The sequence below is a fragment of the Gadus macrocephalus genome, chromosome 13 (genome assembly GCF_031168955.1).
Source record: "Gadus macrocephalus chromosome 13, ASM3116895v1".
Taxonomy (NCBI): Eukaryota; Metazoa; Chordata; class Actinopteri; order Gadiformes; family Gadidae; genus Gadus; species Gadus macrocephalus.
Window position 1 is genome coordinate 19,505,341 of NC_082394.1, and position 17,343 is coordinate 19,522,683.

A 17,343-nucleotide genomic window follows, 5' to 3' on the forward strand; every position below is an offset into this window, starting at 1 on the left:
GTCCTGGAATTATATTATTTCCATATAGTCCACAATCATGCAGCAACATTTTAAATGTTTTTTTTGTTGTCATATACATGGGCTTACAAATTATAATAACATATGTCCCATCTTAAAACACCACTTCCAGAAACTCATTCATAAACATATTTGCACTTTGAGAAATGTAAAAAAGAAGAATAGATGAGAATGTTGGAACCATCCACATCAATATCTTTTAGACATGTACAGCTTTGCAAAACCATGTGAATGCGATGCATACAGGCCACTTGCAACAATATTTTAAATATTTTCTGCTCAATTGATCCCATTTCAGAACACTGCTTTCAGTAACTCATTTAATCATATTTGCACTGGGAGGAAATGCCCAAAACAGAATAAAGTGCAAAGAAAATCGGTAGTAATGACTATGCTGCCGTATTGTGCAGTGAATTTTTTAATAATAATAAAATAAAATATATATTTTTTTCTTCTTTTTTTTTTAAGTGTGCCAATGATTATGCTGCCATTATAAGCCATTTTCATAAACAACCAAGATGGCTGCCACTGAGGTGTCATACGTTTCGTTGCTCTGATTATTTGCAGGGTTTTTCCAATTGCGTCCAGAGGCCATTTCCTCTATGCCTGTTGTTAACTTCCCTTGGAAGTGTTTAGGCCGTGTCCATAAAGGGACACAGGGTTTTTAAATCTGTCATATACAGGGAAATTACATGGTTCATGATGTGAATGTCTGGCATAACTATATCAAGTTGAAACATATTTTATGTTTTGAATATTTATTACAATTTTTACGAGCTTTGGCAATTTAAAGGTCCCATGGCATGCTACTTTATGGATGCTTTTATATAGGTGTTAATGGGCCCCAAATACAGTACTTGAAGACGTCTAAGAAATTCAGCCTTGGTGGAGAATTACAGCCACTACGAGCCAGTCCCACAATGAGCTTTCCACAAACGTGCCATTTTTAAGAGGCGGGTCAGATAAAGGCTGGGGGTGTGACCCTGAGCAGCTTGCTGCCACTGTACCATGCGCTAGTGTTTACAGTGGATGTATCGCAATGGCGAGGTGTGGAAGTCCTGGAGCTCTATATCTAAATAATATCATATTATACATAGATATCTATATCATATAATATATATTAGCACAGCCAAAAGCTGTGTGCGCCTCCAGAAGATATTATGAATCTCAAACGACTGCGTCGGGTTCTCCAACGTCTCTGGTTCTTCTACTTCCACATCATCTGAAGTAGACTGAACCGCGACATGGAGGAGAAATGGAATGTTGCCCACGATTGTCTCCTGCCGGAGCCCCGCTGCCCGCTGCCGAGGCACCACCGCCTCGGCAGCAGGCAGCGGGCAGGAGACAATCGCAGGCAACAATCCCCTTCTCCTCCATGTCGTGGTTCATGTACTTCAGGGAGTCAAAGCCAAAGTTCCATTCCCCCAATACCTTTTCAACCATGGCTGAGATAACCCCCACTACGAGTCTCGTTGTGGAAATACCAGAGACGTCAGAGAACCTGAGGTTTTCCAAATAACAAGGAAGTGTACAAAACTTGCGTTACAGTGTGTGAATTCACACACACATGTGGCGCTCACAAAGTCATAGCTAATTGGGCAAAATTCTCTGGGACGGGCAAGGCAGAGAAAGGGGAGGTAACTTGGCCCCTTATGACGACATATTGGGCCAAATTCGAAATCGGAGCGTCTGAGCTTTCATTTTTCAAAGGCGGAGCAGGATAACTAGTGCTTGTTTTACAACTAACGCCAATTCTAGCTAGTGGGGGACCATAGGCAGGCTAGGGAAACTCATGTTAATGTTAGAAAACCTCATAAAGTTACATTTTCATGCCATGGGACCTTTAAGCTTAGCATTCATTCATTTATTGATTTGGTATAGCTGATGGGTGGAGTGAACCAAAGGGGCCGACCTATTTAGCATTAGTTTTATCATTCAGAGGAATGGTTGACTCAGGACACGAGTCATGGCTGTAAAGCCAGTGTTGCGACAAGCTTGTTAAAAGCCAGGTCAGTCATTTGGGTTATATTTGAGTCATTGTTCGTGTTATTGTGAGAGCTGCAGTATTTTATATAAAAACCTTTAACGCAAATTCAACGCCTGGCAATAGGCTAAATTAATCCTAACGACCAGGGTACTCTGGGACACACAAACACACACACACACACACACACACACACACACACACACACACACACACACACACACACACACACACACACACACACACACACACACACACACACACACACACACACACACACATTCTCACACACATACTCACACACACACACACACACACACACACACACACACACACACAGTGAAAGTGGTATCAATCTCTCCGATCTTCTGTCTGGTGGTAACCTGCAGTGCCTCATTGTTTTCACAGTCATCCTGAAGAAGTCCTCCCAGTATCTACCTCTGCTGCTGTCAAATACATCTAGTTCTTCTTTATCATTACTATTATTATATTAGAGAGAATGATTCTGGAAGGAAAACATCCAGATTCTGCCAACGAAGAAAGGTTCAAGGAGGTATTTTATATGGCTTTGAGAAAGCATACTGAATGTTGAATGAATGAAACAGATCCCAGTTCTATGTATGTTTGGAAACTTTACATTCTCATTCATTTGTCAAAAAAGTGCAGATCCAGTGAGTTGCTCTCTTCAGTCAGGTGTGTTTGAGCGACAGCTCAGAGTCAGTGTTAAGTACACCTAGAGTTGAATGGAGCTGTTGGACCTTCCTGCTGCTTAATAAGGTTACAGGATAATCCCACAGACACCTTGCGGCCACACACACACACACAGACACACACACACACACACACACACACACACACACACACACACACACACACACACACACACACACACACACACACACACACACACACACCACACACACACGCATGCGTATACACACGCACTCACACACGAGCGGCACACATCCTGGTCAGATACTTCGAACAGCAGGTCTGTGTTCTCCTGTTCAGGGACTAAGGACAGTGATGTTCTCCTAGTCAGGGACTAAGGACACTGACGTTCTCCTAGTCAGGGACTAAGGACACTGACGTTCTCCTAGTCAGGGACTAAGGACACTGACGTTCTCCTAGTCAGGGACTAAGGACAGTGATGTTCTCCTGTTCAGGGACTAAGGACACTGACGTTCTCCTAGTCAGGGACTAAGGACAGCGATGTTCTCCTGTTCAGGGACTAAGGACAGTGATGTTCTCCTTTTCAGGGACTAAGGACACTGACGTTCTCCTAGTCAGGGACTAAGGACAGTGATGTTCTCCTGTTCAGGGACTAAGGACAGTGATGTTCTCCTTTTCAGGGACTAAGGACAGTGATGTTCTCCTGGTCAGGGACTAAGGACAGTGATGTTCTCCTGGTCAGGGACTAAGGACAGTGATGTTCTCCTGGTCAGGGACTAAGGACAGTGATGTTCTCCTGGTCAGGGTTGTGGCTCTTTGGCATTGAAACAAAAAAAGATTCTTCTGAGCATCTCTGATCCGATATCTCCGTAATATGTCAAAGGCCTCAAAGGCTGTCGCTGGTCTCTATCCACTGGAGCAAATTAAGAATTGTTTAGGGTTCAGGGATCAAAAATCTAATTTTCTCTGCCATGTTCTGGATGTATTTGTGTGTCTGCATGTGTGTCTGTTTGTGTGTATGTGTGTGTCTATATATTTGTACATGTGTGCCAAATGGGAGACAATCGACCTGTCAAAACCTAGCCATATGCTGAAGCACTGATAGATTCATAATGCATGTCCGCTCCCCACCCACATTTCAACAAAAGAGTTTTTTTGCTGTTAAATCAGTTAAAAGTTTTTGTTTGAATGAAGCAGCACAGATGGTGTATTCAGACTGATCAACCCTGTCTATATTTAGCCTCTCAATAGAGAACTTGAGGTGTACCAAAATCAAAGCATGTGTCTGTTTAGTATGCCAATGACTCCCATGAGTCCTGCAAGATCCAAAAACAATTAAAATATTGTGCTGAAGGAAAGCCAGTGAGTAACGTGTATTTTATTTGAATACACCATTCTCACTTTGCTATGGTAAATATAAATAAAAATGCCAGTGAACCCAAAATCATATTTGATGTTTTGCAATCGTAGAATGTCTTCTATAATCCTAAACATTGTATTCTATATTACCCTGTTACTGTGAAAGCAACGAAATCAAGTTACTAACTAAATCAAATTATTAAGTAAAATTTGATTTCCGCCATCCGTTTGTTCAACCAGTTTGTGAAGGTTCGGGACGCCGATGCCAAGAGGATATGCTGAAGCCAGGGTGTGTGCATGCGTGGATCCACTCTTGGGAGTGGATAAGGTTGATGACTGTGTTTAGGTGAATTTCATACAGAGTATGAAAGTATACAGACACTTTCAATCACTTTATCTTTTAGAATGGCTTCCCTCTCATACATTTACATTTACATTTAGGGCATTTAGCAGACGCTTTTATCCAAAGCGACTTACAATGAGTACATTTGTCATAAGAAGTGAAACAATATATCGCTGTCGGTACAGTAAAGATGTTCAGACAACCAAGTGCAAGTACTAACAATCGCTAGGTTAACCACTTACACACAGCAGTGATAGCAGCTACTGCAGATGCTACACAATTAAGTAGTATGAATAAGTACAACGTAGATTAAGTGCATACAATAAGTGCGTACAATAAGTGCCAGGTTGTACAACATACAATGGTGGCCGGAAGGGACTGGATGGCTATGCAGAGTCTAGATGAACTCTTTAGAACTGTTTTCCATTGGATTGAGAAAATGACAAGGGCCCTCTCAAGGCAGACGCTGTGGACTGTGTTTCTATGAGTGAGGGAGGGTAGAAGAAAGGATTTGCCTCTGCTTTGATGGGGCTTGCATGGGAGATTTGATGTTGAATAGATCATTCTGAATAGATTTGTGAATGAGAGCATACTTTAATGGTAGGAGCCTCCGTGGAAAATACTAAATATTTCAGCTGGTTCAGGTTATAACAATGAAATAGAACCGCAAGCTGTGATTAACGGGGCCCGGGCAAAATTAAAAGCCAAGAACACACTAATGTAAGATATATAAATATAACATATAATTGTCATATTTCAGGAAAGATGTTCCACTTATAAACCTGAACTGCGGCCTCATTGACATGGTCAAAATGTGATAAGCACACAACATCCAGTAAACTCCAAGCACACATTTCTCAAGTGAATTAAGGGCATTCTTCTAAGCAGATAACTGAAAAATCTTTGATATTCTAGGGAAATGAAACATTTGTGGTCAAGAAAACTAACGGAAGAAATATAAACATGACAGAGTTAAAATGAAGGAAAAATGGTTAATGAAGAAGATAGAGCCTTAAAGTATGGCATTAAGAGCCTTAATGCCATTAAGAGCCTTAATGCCATACTGTGTCTTGGCAGTCCGATTCTTAGAAACTAATGAGCAGGAATGTTGATTGCCTGATGAACTTCAGGTGCTATACAATGTTGTCTTTCTTAAATGAATGGCAATAACAAAATGTCATGTTCAGCTTGTTCATATTGCTCTAATCAGGATTCGAACTCTCAACATAAGCATCACCAGTACACGGCATTATCCCGTTGAGCCACTGACATTCCTGAACTGCATGAATCCTCATTCAGATTGTGAAAATGTTGATTGATAAGCACCAAACATCAAGAAAACTCCAAGCACACATTTCACAAGAGAATTAAGGGCTTTCTTAAAAGGGTAAAGATCTGTGTGCACTGTTAATGGTATCCACCTAATGATAGCCGTATGGTAGTTACACAATAACAAAATAGTCATATGGGCAAAATGGGTTGAGACTGTGGACGTTTGGCTTTTCAATGAAATTGTGGGAAAAGTAAACATTTTTAGAGCAGAAGACCAGGGTGAAAAAGATGAATCTGGTTTTAGAGATTAATATGATGAAAGAATAAGCCTAGTTCATAATTGTTTTAAATAGCGCCACCTTTGGATGCATTACCACAATTTGGGTTTATGGGTATTTGGGGGGTATTGGTATCCACCTAATAAAAGTCATATATTTTTTTATACAATAATAAAATGGTCATATAAGAAAAATGGGCTAGCTGCTCCAACTTTATTGGCCAATATTTCTCAAATGGAACTAAATAAAACAAATTATTTTCGATGATTTTTGTGAGGCTTGGTCTCAAGATTTTATGTGGCGATTTTGGTGTTTTTGGATTATTTTTGTAGCCTGTGAATCTTTTTATCATGTTTAGCTTTAATATGAAATTGTGGGAAAAGTATACATTTTTATACAGGGTTTTATAATTGTGATGCATCTGATTCTAGAGATATATATTCTGAAAGAATTTTGAGTCCAGGTCAATCTGGTGAGGAGAAATAAGCCTAATTCATAATTTTTTACAATAGCGCCACCTTTGTGTGCAGTACCGAAAATGTGGGTTTATGGGTAGTCGGGGTTATTGATAAACATACCTGAACATTTCAAGAGTTTTCAAATTACGGTATAGGCTGCAGTATGACTTACAGAATTTGAGAGAAAAAAAACACGTTACAGAAACAATAGGGGACCAAGCAGCTTTGCTGGTCCCACCCCTAATTATATATTATAATATCTAGCTGATAAGGTTTATATGCTTTCACTAGTCCCATAACCTTAGTTTGTGTTAAAATAAATAATACATATTATATATATATATATATTTATATATGTATGTATGTATTATTTTTTTTTTTGAGCTGTCCTATTGATCCAACACACATTTATTTTGTAATGTCTATTGGATTTTGAATATTGCCCTGGGTTTATAGAGGTGGTTGCTTCATCCTGCTCAAACTGATGTATAAGGGTAAACTAAACTCCATGACCTTTCCAAGTGGAATTGCACTTGGTAGACTGGGTCTCCATCTTAACCAGCGATATGTTTATTTGTATTCTCGCAGCACAACTGTGCCCTTTCAAAGCGCTTATCTTTGACAGATGATATAGTCTTCTTGAGAGGATGAAAGGCTTGTTTCTGACAGGCTTTTAAAATATTAACCTTCTCAGGCGCATTCTACTGTTTCCTTGTCCTTCAATGACCGTTGCATCCCTAGAAACATATTTTTTTGCTTTTAATTTGAATGTTTCTGTCATACTGTTACACTTTAAAGATGCTCTAGGTAAAATTCAAGAGCTATTATTTGTGTGTCATTTGTTAGAAATGACAAAGCTATCCATCACCTTTTAGTGAGTTAAATGAGCTGTGGGAATATCTGTTTTGAGTGGACTGTGCCTGCCTCTGTATGTACCATTTGGATCTTCCTGTCATTCACTTATGCATGAAATACAACCATTCTCAATGGCGGTAAAAGGTAGAAAGGCAGGGAACAGACAGGGAGGGGCGGTTCCTTTGGTTGTTTAGTCTCAAAATTGTTCTCTCTTCTGCTCTTTTCTGCTCTCTCTCTTTACAACTCTCAAATCTAAACTACAGCAGCTTTAAGTTCTGTTTGCTGTACAGAATAAGGTGCATGCAATGAGTGAGTTTAGAAAAGCATGAATGAATCCATTTGAACAAAAAAGGCCAATAGTGGAAGCTTTAAGTATAATTAAAATTCCCTCTTCCTAATTGTACGATTTTGTCTTGTTTTTACAGAAGAACGAATGGCTCTGTTTGAACTGTCAGACTCAGCGGGCTCTGTCAGGAAGCTTGGGAGATATTCCTCCTCCTGCTCCACAGCCAACGGGATCACCCCGGACAGCAGTTCCAGCCACTCAACAGTCACCTCATCAGAAAACACCCAATCAACTTCCAGGGCATAGGCCCACAGGTCCTCAACAGCAACAGAAACCACCAGGTGCCCAAGTAAGTGGCCCTATCTCCTCCGTCAAAAAGGCAGGGCCTACCCCCCAACCCTCTTCTCAAACCAAAGGTGTAGCCCAACCTGAACTTCAACCCAAATCTTCTACCCAATCTTCTCCTCAGAGTAAAGTTCCTTCCCAAACCTCATCACCAAGTATGGTAAGCTCTCCTCAAACGAGAACCTCTAACCAATCTAGTGCACAGAATAAAAGCTCTGCCCTGTCTGCTAACCAAGGCAGGGGCCCTAGCCAGGGTAAAGTGCCTAGTCAGGCAAAGGCTCAGATATCTGCTCAAAATAAGGGTCCACAAATGTCTGGAGCCAAGCCTCCAGCCACTGCTGGCAAAGCAGGGCCCAGTTCCACCAAGTCCGGCGCTGCCCCTGCAAAAGCAGGTCCCAATCCACCTAAACCCACAGGTAATGTCCAGAAGAAACAAGGCCCGGAGAAGACCAAAGTCACAGCTAAGTCTCAGAAGGACGAAGTGAAGCCCTCATCCAAGAAAGCTGTTTCAGTAGCGATCAGCTCCACAAAAGATCAGAGGATAACGGAAACCTCTCAGAAGTCAAGACACCATGAAGTGAGCTACCTGCAACTTCTTCTTCTTCACCTGTTACCCTTGATTCATAATGTGTTTTTTTATTATTAATTTACGTAACTTCTCATCCATACATCTCATTAATATATTTTTGTTTCCTTATTTTTATCCAACTTCATTATATATTTTTTTCTTATTTCTATCTGTTTTAATGATTACGATTCATGATATATTCACATATTTTCATCATGTTTTTTTCTTTGTGTATTTTATTTGTCGACTCATTTATGTATTTATTTATTCATTAATTAATTGGAATTTCTTCAAAGATTTATTACCACGTGACTACATCATCATCCATTTTCCTGATCCACATTGCATTATGTTCCTTTTTAACCTTTTTTGTGTCTGATTATCCATGATGGAATCATTTGAGACATTTTGAGCATGGCCATGAATTCTCATTATTCTTCATCGGTTTCGAAGAATACGCTGGAGAATGCATCAAAAATGAAAAACAAGCATGTAACCGAAAAACATTTGTCCGTAGATGTCCTTCTGTTTATCTGTCTGTGATATTCACCCTGTATGTCAATTTATTCAGTCATTTGTATGTGGATTATTTGAAAGGAAAATTCAACCCAAACACCAGAAAACATATTACAATTGAAGTCTAAATTATCCACCAGACCAAACATCTATCTACACTTATAAATTATACGTTACTTAATCAATAATCTGATTTGAAAGTAACCAGATTTTGGGTTGATTTTACCTTTTTTAAATTGTATTAAAAATTGTTGTTTTTTTGTTATGAAATGTTTGGATTAGTATTTGTGGAGTGTGTGTGGTTGATGGCTGGTTAAAGCAACCATCAACCACACACATTCCACAGTATTGTTATTATATATTGTCCAATATTACTAGAAAATCACAATATTTAGATCTATATTGTATCTTTATGAGCTTGGTGGTTAGGGCTATTCAATCCTACTAGTCTTTGCTAAACAATAGCTTTGTAAGAAACCATATCAGGAATTGTTTTATGGCATAATAATCTGAATAATTTGTTCAGTGAATAAATTTTCACTGAACCATGTTCTCTTGTTTCCCCATAGGACTCCAACAAGTCGAGCACACAGAGCTTGAGTGACACTGGCTATTCCTCTGATGGGATTTCCAGCTCCCAGGGGGAGATCGTAGGCCAAATCTGGGAGGAGGGAATCAAGCTCAATGAAAAGGGCACCTCGAGGCACCCCGAGATCAACAAGCTAGAGAGCTCCATGAGGCCTCTTCTAGAGGCCAAGACCGCAGACAAGAAGCAGAGACCACATTCACTGTCCGTCGGACATGAGCCGGAATACAACTCTGACGAAGACGCGGCGCGAGAAGAGTCAGAAGATGAACTGAGCTGTAAATTACGACATGACTATGTGGAAGACAGCAGCGAGAGCGGCCTCTCGCCATTACCTGTCAGGCAGAAGAAGACACATAAAGAAATGACGGATGAAGATATCATGAGAAGGCAGATCATGGAGATGAGTGCTGATGAGGAAGAAGTAGATGAATATGGAAACCAGAAACCCAAAACGGCCCATAAAAGTGGTGGGGAATCAGGAAAAGAGAGGCGACGGCTCACTCAACAATCAAACAGTTTTGAGGATGACACAAAAGGAGCTGATGGGGAGGACGCCGAGGGCATGCTCTCCTCTCAAGGAGGCCTCAGGCGGTTCAAAACTATCGAGCTGAACAACACAAACAGCTACCCTGAGCAGGACCTACGAGAACCAGAGCTGGAGATGGAGAGCCTGACGGGATCCCCGGAGGAGCGATCCAGGGGAGAGTACTCCTCCACCCTACCTGCTACCACCCCAAGCTACACGTCTGGAACATCACCCACGTCCGTGTCCTCCATGGAGGACGACAGTGACAGTAGCCCTAGTCGCCGGGCAAAACTAGAAGAGGCCAAGCAGCAGAGGAAGGCCCGTCACCGGTCACATGGGCCGCTCCTGCCGACCATCGAGGACTCTTCAGAGGAGGACGAGCTGAGGGAGGAGGAAGAGCTGCTCAGAGAGCAGGAGGAAATGAGGGATCTGGAGCAGCAGAGGATCCGTAGTACCGCCAGGAAGACAAAGAGGGACAAAGAGGAGCTACGGGCACAAAGACGTAGAGAAAGATCTAAAACTCCCCCCAGCAACCTCTCTCCAATCGAGGATGCATCGCCAACAGAAGAGCTAAGGCAAGCGGCCGAGATGGAGGAGCTCCACCGATCCTCCTGTTCTGAATACTCCCCCTCCGTGGACTCAGAGGCAGAAGGATTCGAGATGATTGGTGGAAAATTGTACAAATCAGGAAGTGAATACAACCTTCCAACGTTTACATCCCTCTACTCTCCTACTGAAAAATCATCTGGAACATCACCCCCTGACAAAACATTGAAAAGTGCAGAAGAGGTCTACGAGGAGATGATGAGGAAAGCACAGATGATGCAGAAGCAAGGCCAACCTGTAAACAGCACCAACCAGCCTGTAAATAAACAGCATTTAGATAATTCAGCTGAATTAACTCCAGGCTCAAGCCCCACCCAGTTAAATTCACCTTTGTCCATCTCATCCACTGGGAATGATCCGAGAATCACAGGAATACAGGGAGCGCAACATTTGTCAAAAGAAACCCAAAACCGAATGATGTCTCAGACTGCCAAAATTGGAGGGGTGGTTGGGAAAGGCCAAGGTCAACAGAGCGCCCAAACTGCTCGCCAGGCAGGCAGTAATTCTGCCATTCACAGCGCAGGTCCTCAGGGGCAAACACAGGCCACATCCTCTGAAACTGGAGCATCCCTCTCCTCCAAGGTCTTTTCATATTTCAAAGGTCCAAGTCCGCCAGTTTCTCCCGCAACTTCACCTTCACAGAGTCCTACTAATTCACCATCACTGCGGTCCTCTGGTCGACAGCTCCCCTCTCTGCCCGCTGGTTCTACAGCTCCAGCTGCACCCCGTGGAAACCAGTCTCCCCAAAAATCCAGTCCACCCCGTCTTTTACGACAACAGTCCTCCCAAGAAACCCCAGTAATGGTGATAACGTTGGGCTCTGAAACAACAAATGCTCCCAAGCCCATTACTGTAAATTCGTCAACATCGCCCTTGTCATCACCAACAGATGTTAGCGGTAAGCCTATGTATCGCTCTCAGCCGCCCTCGACTACTTCTCCCACTTCCCCACAACATTCCCCAAGACATTCTTCCCAAAATGTTAATATTAGTACAGTGAACAATGCATCCAGCTATAGCCGGGGATCAATGTCAATGGAAAATATATCTCATAATACAGGCTCATCAATGGTTGGAGGACAAGGCCAAGTGCATCCAAGAGGAAGCGTAGTCGACCTGAGTGCCCCGATGAGACCTGCACCAATTATAATGACGGACCAAGGGATGGATCTGACGTCCCTGGCCTCTGACAGCAGACGATACTCCATAGGAGCAGAGCAGCCATCCATCCGACACACAGCAGTGCAATCACTTGTCATGAATCTGAATTCCCAAGAACAACCACATGTAGCGGTTTCAACTCCGACCACTGTGAGCGTCACAATGGCAGGCTCTATGTTTATGACCCAGCCGAAGCAGCAGGTGGTGTATGGGGATCCTCTGCTGAACCGTGTGGATCTGGGGCAGGGTGTTGGATCAGCCATGTGTTTAGCACAGATGAAGCTCACCGATCCGTCTATTCCAAAGATCGATGCCTGCCTGGAGGACCTTGGCATCCAGCAGCATCAGCTGCAGCTACAGCAGCAGAAGCTTCTGCATCAGCAGCAACTTCTGGAGCAGCAACTCCAGCAGCATCAGCAACAATCCTCATTTGCACGTTACAATTTAGCGAATCAGGTTCAACCAATGCTGCTGAAGAAAGATATTGTAGTTAGCCAGACGAGTAGTGCCCAGCCTGTGGTGAGTGTAAGTGCCATTCCTAGAGTAGCCCCTCTACCGCCTCAGCCTGCAACTGGGGCCCCTGCTTCTAACCAGTCCCATGATATGTATAGTGGTGTTGCATTAGAGTTGAAAAATAAGCCCACTGTAATGAACTTGTCTACCGGAAAGCCCCATGTTATGATGGTTCAGCTGGATGAGAGTAACGCATCACAAGGAGGCACAATATCTCAGCTGGTAAAGAAAGAAGAGCCGGCACCTCCTCCACAGGTCCTCGACCTGACAGGACAGTTCAAACCAGAGAGCCAGGCGGCTTGCTGTGATGTGGTTTACAAAATGCCTTTTGCTAGTAGTTGCACGGGTTCTCTCACTCAGAGACAGACGGCAGCGACGTCAGATGAAAACTCTGCCTCTGATCCATCTCAAGTTGCCCGCCCTCCTCCTGCCCCGCACTATAACACCAGCCAGCAGCAACAACAGCAAGCCCCAGCTGTGCAGGGTTTAGCAGAGGAACGTAAACTCTATCAACCACAACCCCCAGGAGGCTCACAGCCATCCATGTCTGACAACATGCTGCCATCTATGACAGATGTTGGCCCTCAACAGTATCAGAGGAATCACCAGGGGGCAGTTGATCTGAGCACCGTGAATCAGTCTTATGACGGTTACCAAGGCATGGGTGCCCAGTATGGATCCTACACAGATTTGCGCCAAGCAGACGTGGGTGGGTCTCCATTACCTCTGCGTCGTTATGGCTCCATGTCAAATATCAATTCAGATTATGGCTATGGACCAGGGGTAACCGATGCAAATCTAGCACAATACAGTGCAACTACTGCTCGAGAAATCAGTCGCATGTGTGCAGCTCTCAACTCAATGGACCAATATGGAAGTCGCTTTGCAAATCCTGAACTAATGCAGTATGGAGGCAGAGGTGGGCCTGTGGGTAGACTCAATCTAAGTCAAAGCTTAGCATCAATCAGAGCCAACCTTCTCTATGGTCCGGATGGAAGACCAACTGCACATGGCCAATCATTAACCAACCTTATTAATGCAAGGCAAGCAAGTATTCGGGCTTTGTACCCTGCAGCTATGAGAGGAACAGACGGAATGACATATTCAACCATAAACACACCGATAGCTTCTACCTTACCAATAACCACCCAGCCTTCCTCTGTCCTGCGTCCCATGCCAAGAGGTGCATACAGACCTTACCCTACAGGTGTGACTCCAGTTCCACTAGCTAGTCTGACCAGGCTGCCTCAAGTGACTCCTAGAATGCCTCTGTCTACACAGGGACCCTACTGTTATCCTACTTCAAATCAGTATCCTACTTCAATCCCTGGCCCAGGTCTCCCTACTTCCAATACCACTTCTGACCAGGAAACCCCAGTCTACTTAGGGAAGCCCCCAACCATCGGCTCAACATTACCCCCAACCCAAACTGTTGCTCATTTAGGGGCAAAACATTTGTCTGCACCAGGTATTCAGACTAACATGATAGCATTTCAGCAAATAAACCAGCAAGTTCAAATCCCAATCCAGAATGTTACGTCACTCTCTCAAGCTCAATTACCTAATGAGCAAAACCAAATGCAGGAACAATTACAAAGTCTTCAGATGCCGCCTCAAACACAAGCATTATCCCTGACTCAAACTCAATCACCAAGTCATATTGTAACACACCCCCAACCTCAGGCATTAGTGCAACCCCAAGCCCAAATCCTAGTGACTGCACCAGTTACTGCTTCAGAAGCAACCTGCTCAATACTTTCTCCACCGATGGACGCACGCAAAGACAAGGAAGAGGAGCGATTAAGTCAACAACAAGAGCACATGTTGCAGTTAGAGCGGGAGCATGTGGAGCTGGAAAAGGTGCGGCAACTGCGCCTACATGAGGAGCTTGAAAGAGACCGAATGGAGCTCCAGCGACACAGAGAGAAAGAACAAATGCTGGTCCAGCGGGAGATCCAGGAACTTCAGACAATCAAACACCAAGTCCTTCAGCAACAGCAAGCCGAGCGAGAGACCCAGCTCATCATGCAAAGGGAGCAGCTCGCCCAACAGAGAATGCAGCTTGACCAGATTCAGACTTTGCAGCAGCAGCTGCAGCAGCAGTTGGAGGACCAGAAGAGGCAGAAGACGGCAGCGGTTGAGGCCGCAGCAGCATCAGCAGCAGCAGAGGCAGCTGCCGGCGCTGCAGCTGCAGCGGCTGCAGCAACCTCTGCACAGGGGGCCATGCAAGGGGTGGTGGTTGGAGGAGGACCACCTCAAGGGTTCATTATTTGTGACCAGAGTGGTCGAGTGATCCAGCAGGATGGCCAGAGTGTTCAGTTCTGGCAGGATGGACAGGTTGTACAAGCAGTAATGGCAGGCAGGCCTATTCATAGTTCTTCCTCAGAGGTATCACTGAGAAACACTGAGGACCCTGCTAGCTCCAGGGTCATGAAGAAACAGAATTCAATGCCAAGACTGAGAGATGGCTCTGAAGAGGAGAAGAGGATTGCAGACAGCTGTGTGCAAACCGATGATGAAGACGGAGAGGACAGATTCTTGAACAGGCGCAGAAGAACTCGGCGGATTGCAGACTGCAGTGTGCAGACTGATGAAGAGGACCAGGGAGAATGGGACCAGCAGCCAGTGAGGCGCAGAAGGTCCCGCGTATCGAAGCACTCTGACGCAAACGTTGAGAAATCAGAAGCCAAAGTGTCTTCCTCGAGCATCGCTATCCAAACCACCTTCGATTCCTCCTGCCAGACAGAGCCAGAACAGCTGGGAAGGGTCTCTCCTGCGATTCACATCACTATGGCAGAGACCTCAAAGGTTGACCTGTTGCATTACATCGCCTCCCCTGAAAGGACCCCGAAAGGAGAGAGTCTTGCCTGTCAAACGGAACCAGAGGCCCAGTCCCAGGGTGTCGTCGCCCCTCAGCTTAGCGTGCCGACCACCATCAGTCCCTACTCCACCAGCCTCCACATGGTGGGCGCCAACCCATCTGAGCCGGCCTCTCCACGCCTCCAGGGGGTGGCCAAGTTTGAGAGGAGGAAACCGGATCCTCTGGAGATTGGCTATCAGCAGCAGCACGAGTCTCGCCAGCCTCCCAAGTCTCCCCAGGTGTTGTACTCCCCCGTGTCCCCGCTCTCCCCACATCGTATGTTGGAGACCACGTTCGCCTCGCAGGAGAAGCTCAACAAGGCCCACGTCACGCCCCAGCAGAAGGCCTTCACCGCCGAGTCGCCGCAGCGGCACCAGAGCCTGCCCCGACCCATCAAGAGTGTGCAGCGCTCCATGTCCGACCCCAAGCCGCTCAGCCCCACTTCTGAGGACCCCGGGAAGAACCGCTTCTCCCCGTACCACCAGCAGGCGCTCTCCAACAGCCAGGTAGGCAATCAGAAGCCGTTCTTGGAAGGGTTTCAAATACCTGGCTTGTTGTTCTTCCAATGTAACTTTGTTTCTATATATATATAAAATGTACACATTTGATACACTCAATTACACCTACCAAAGTAATCAGAAAAACTTTTATACTTTAACAATGAAACATTGAAGTAGTGTAACAAATTATTCATATGTGAATAGTCCAATAATAGATTTGATGATTTAGGCCAAAGTTATTTATCGTCAGTTATTTATTTTTAATTATAACATAATGAACATTATGCCAATAAGCATTTTTGAAATGATAGGCGCGGTGTGATAGGCGCGGTAACCCTAACAGTATATATTAAAATATTACCAATGTGTTAACAACCAACAAAAATGATCTTTGTTAAAAACAAGTTTGACATGAATCACTAAATAATATAAAAGAAGAAAATTTTTTGGAGGACAACACAACATCATCAACATCATCTACTTAACCTGATAATCTTTTAGATTGCCATTAACTCTGTTCATGCTTGTGTTATCCCAGGCTCAAATAAAAAAGTGCAAGTGAACCCCCTGTTTCAGCTCAAATTCAAACCCATGATTATGAACCGAGCCAGCTTTGTGATACCTATTGATGGGGCTAGCACACATAGTACACAGCGTTGAGTATGTACGCGAAAATGGCCGACCTTGTAAATGCATCATACTGGCGTTATGTGTTGTTTGAATTGGTAATCATCAAATCAACCAGATTATATTTTTTATATATTATAAATATAAATGTTATCTGTGAGTTACTCAAATATGACCTTGCAGTATCCAACAAAGCATTGGAAAACCTACAAATAATAACTCAAATATTCCAATAATATAAGCTTATTTCATAGTGTGGACTAGAGGCTGAAGTGTTGCAGAGCACTACTGTGTGAACAGAAGATGCAACACACAGGGATTGGCATCACAGGAAGTGACAGAATGTTCTCCGGAGAGCAGCTGGTCATGCCAGAACGGCTCTGCCCATTATTTAATTCATATTTTTCTCCTCTCTTTTCATTTTATTCTGTCCGTCGCTCCTTTCTGCTCTCCTCTTTCTATGTTTCCCTGTCTGGATCTCCCTCTGCTTCCTCTGTCATTCTCTTTCTTCCTTTCTTCCCTTTAGTCTCTGTTAGCCACTCTCAGGGTGAGGTGCTCTCTTCTAAATCTGGCACAGCCCTAAGAGCTGCCACAGGGACACACAATGTGGAAGCATCCTGCCTTTGCCCTGCTGTCTTCCTGCTAGTTAGCAGCTGGTCAACATATATTCATATTCCTCTGCAGTCGCTGCAAAATCCGTCCGAGGAACAAACACGCACATATCAGATGAGGATTACAGCAGTTTTTAAGAGCTTTTATTTTTGGGTTCTTGGTCTGTGATTTATATCTGTGTGTGGGAAATACATTTCTCTTTCTGGATAATTCGTTACCTCACTAAATGTCATCATGGGTCTACACAAAACCGCTAATTTGTAAGTAAGAAATGTAATTCTCTTTTGGTAATTATATAAATGCTTTGATACATTGTCTGATCATCGCATGCCAGGGAGGGCATTTTGGATTATGACAACGTTAGAATACTTTAATATTTTTGAAATAGCTGAGAA

General features: G+C 43.8%; 1 protein-coding gene across 2 annotated transcripts in view; it reads left to right on the forward strand.

Annotated features, from left to right (window-relative positions):
• bsnb (bassoon (presynaptic cytomatrix protein) b) overlaps positions 1–17,343 on the forward strand; it is a 70,735-nt gene that overhangs the window by 42,362 nt on the left and 11,030 nt on the right. For both annotated transcript variants that reach the window (XM_060068945.1, XM_060068944.1), the window contains exons 4-5: positions 7,665–8,447; positions 9,524–15,715. In XM_060068945.1, the coding sequence (XP_059924928.1) occupies positions 7,665–8,447; positions 9,524–15,715 (6,975 nt within the window). The remainder of the gene's footprint in view (positions 1–7,664; positions 8,448–9,523; positions 15,716–17,343) is intronic.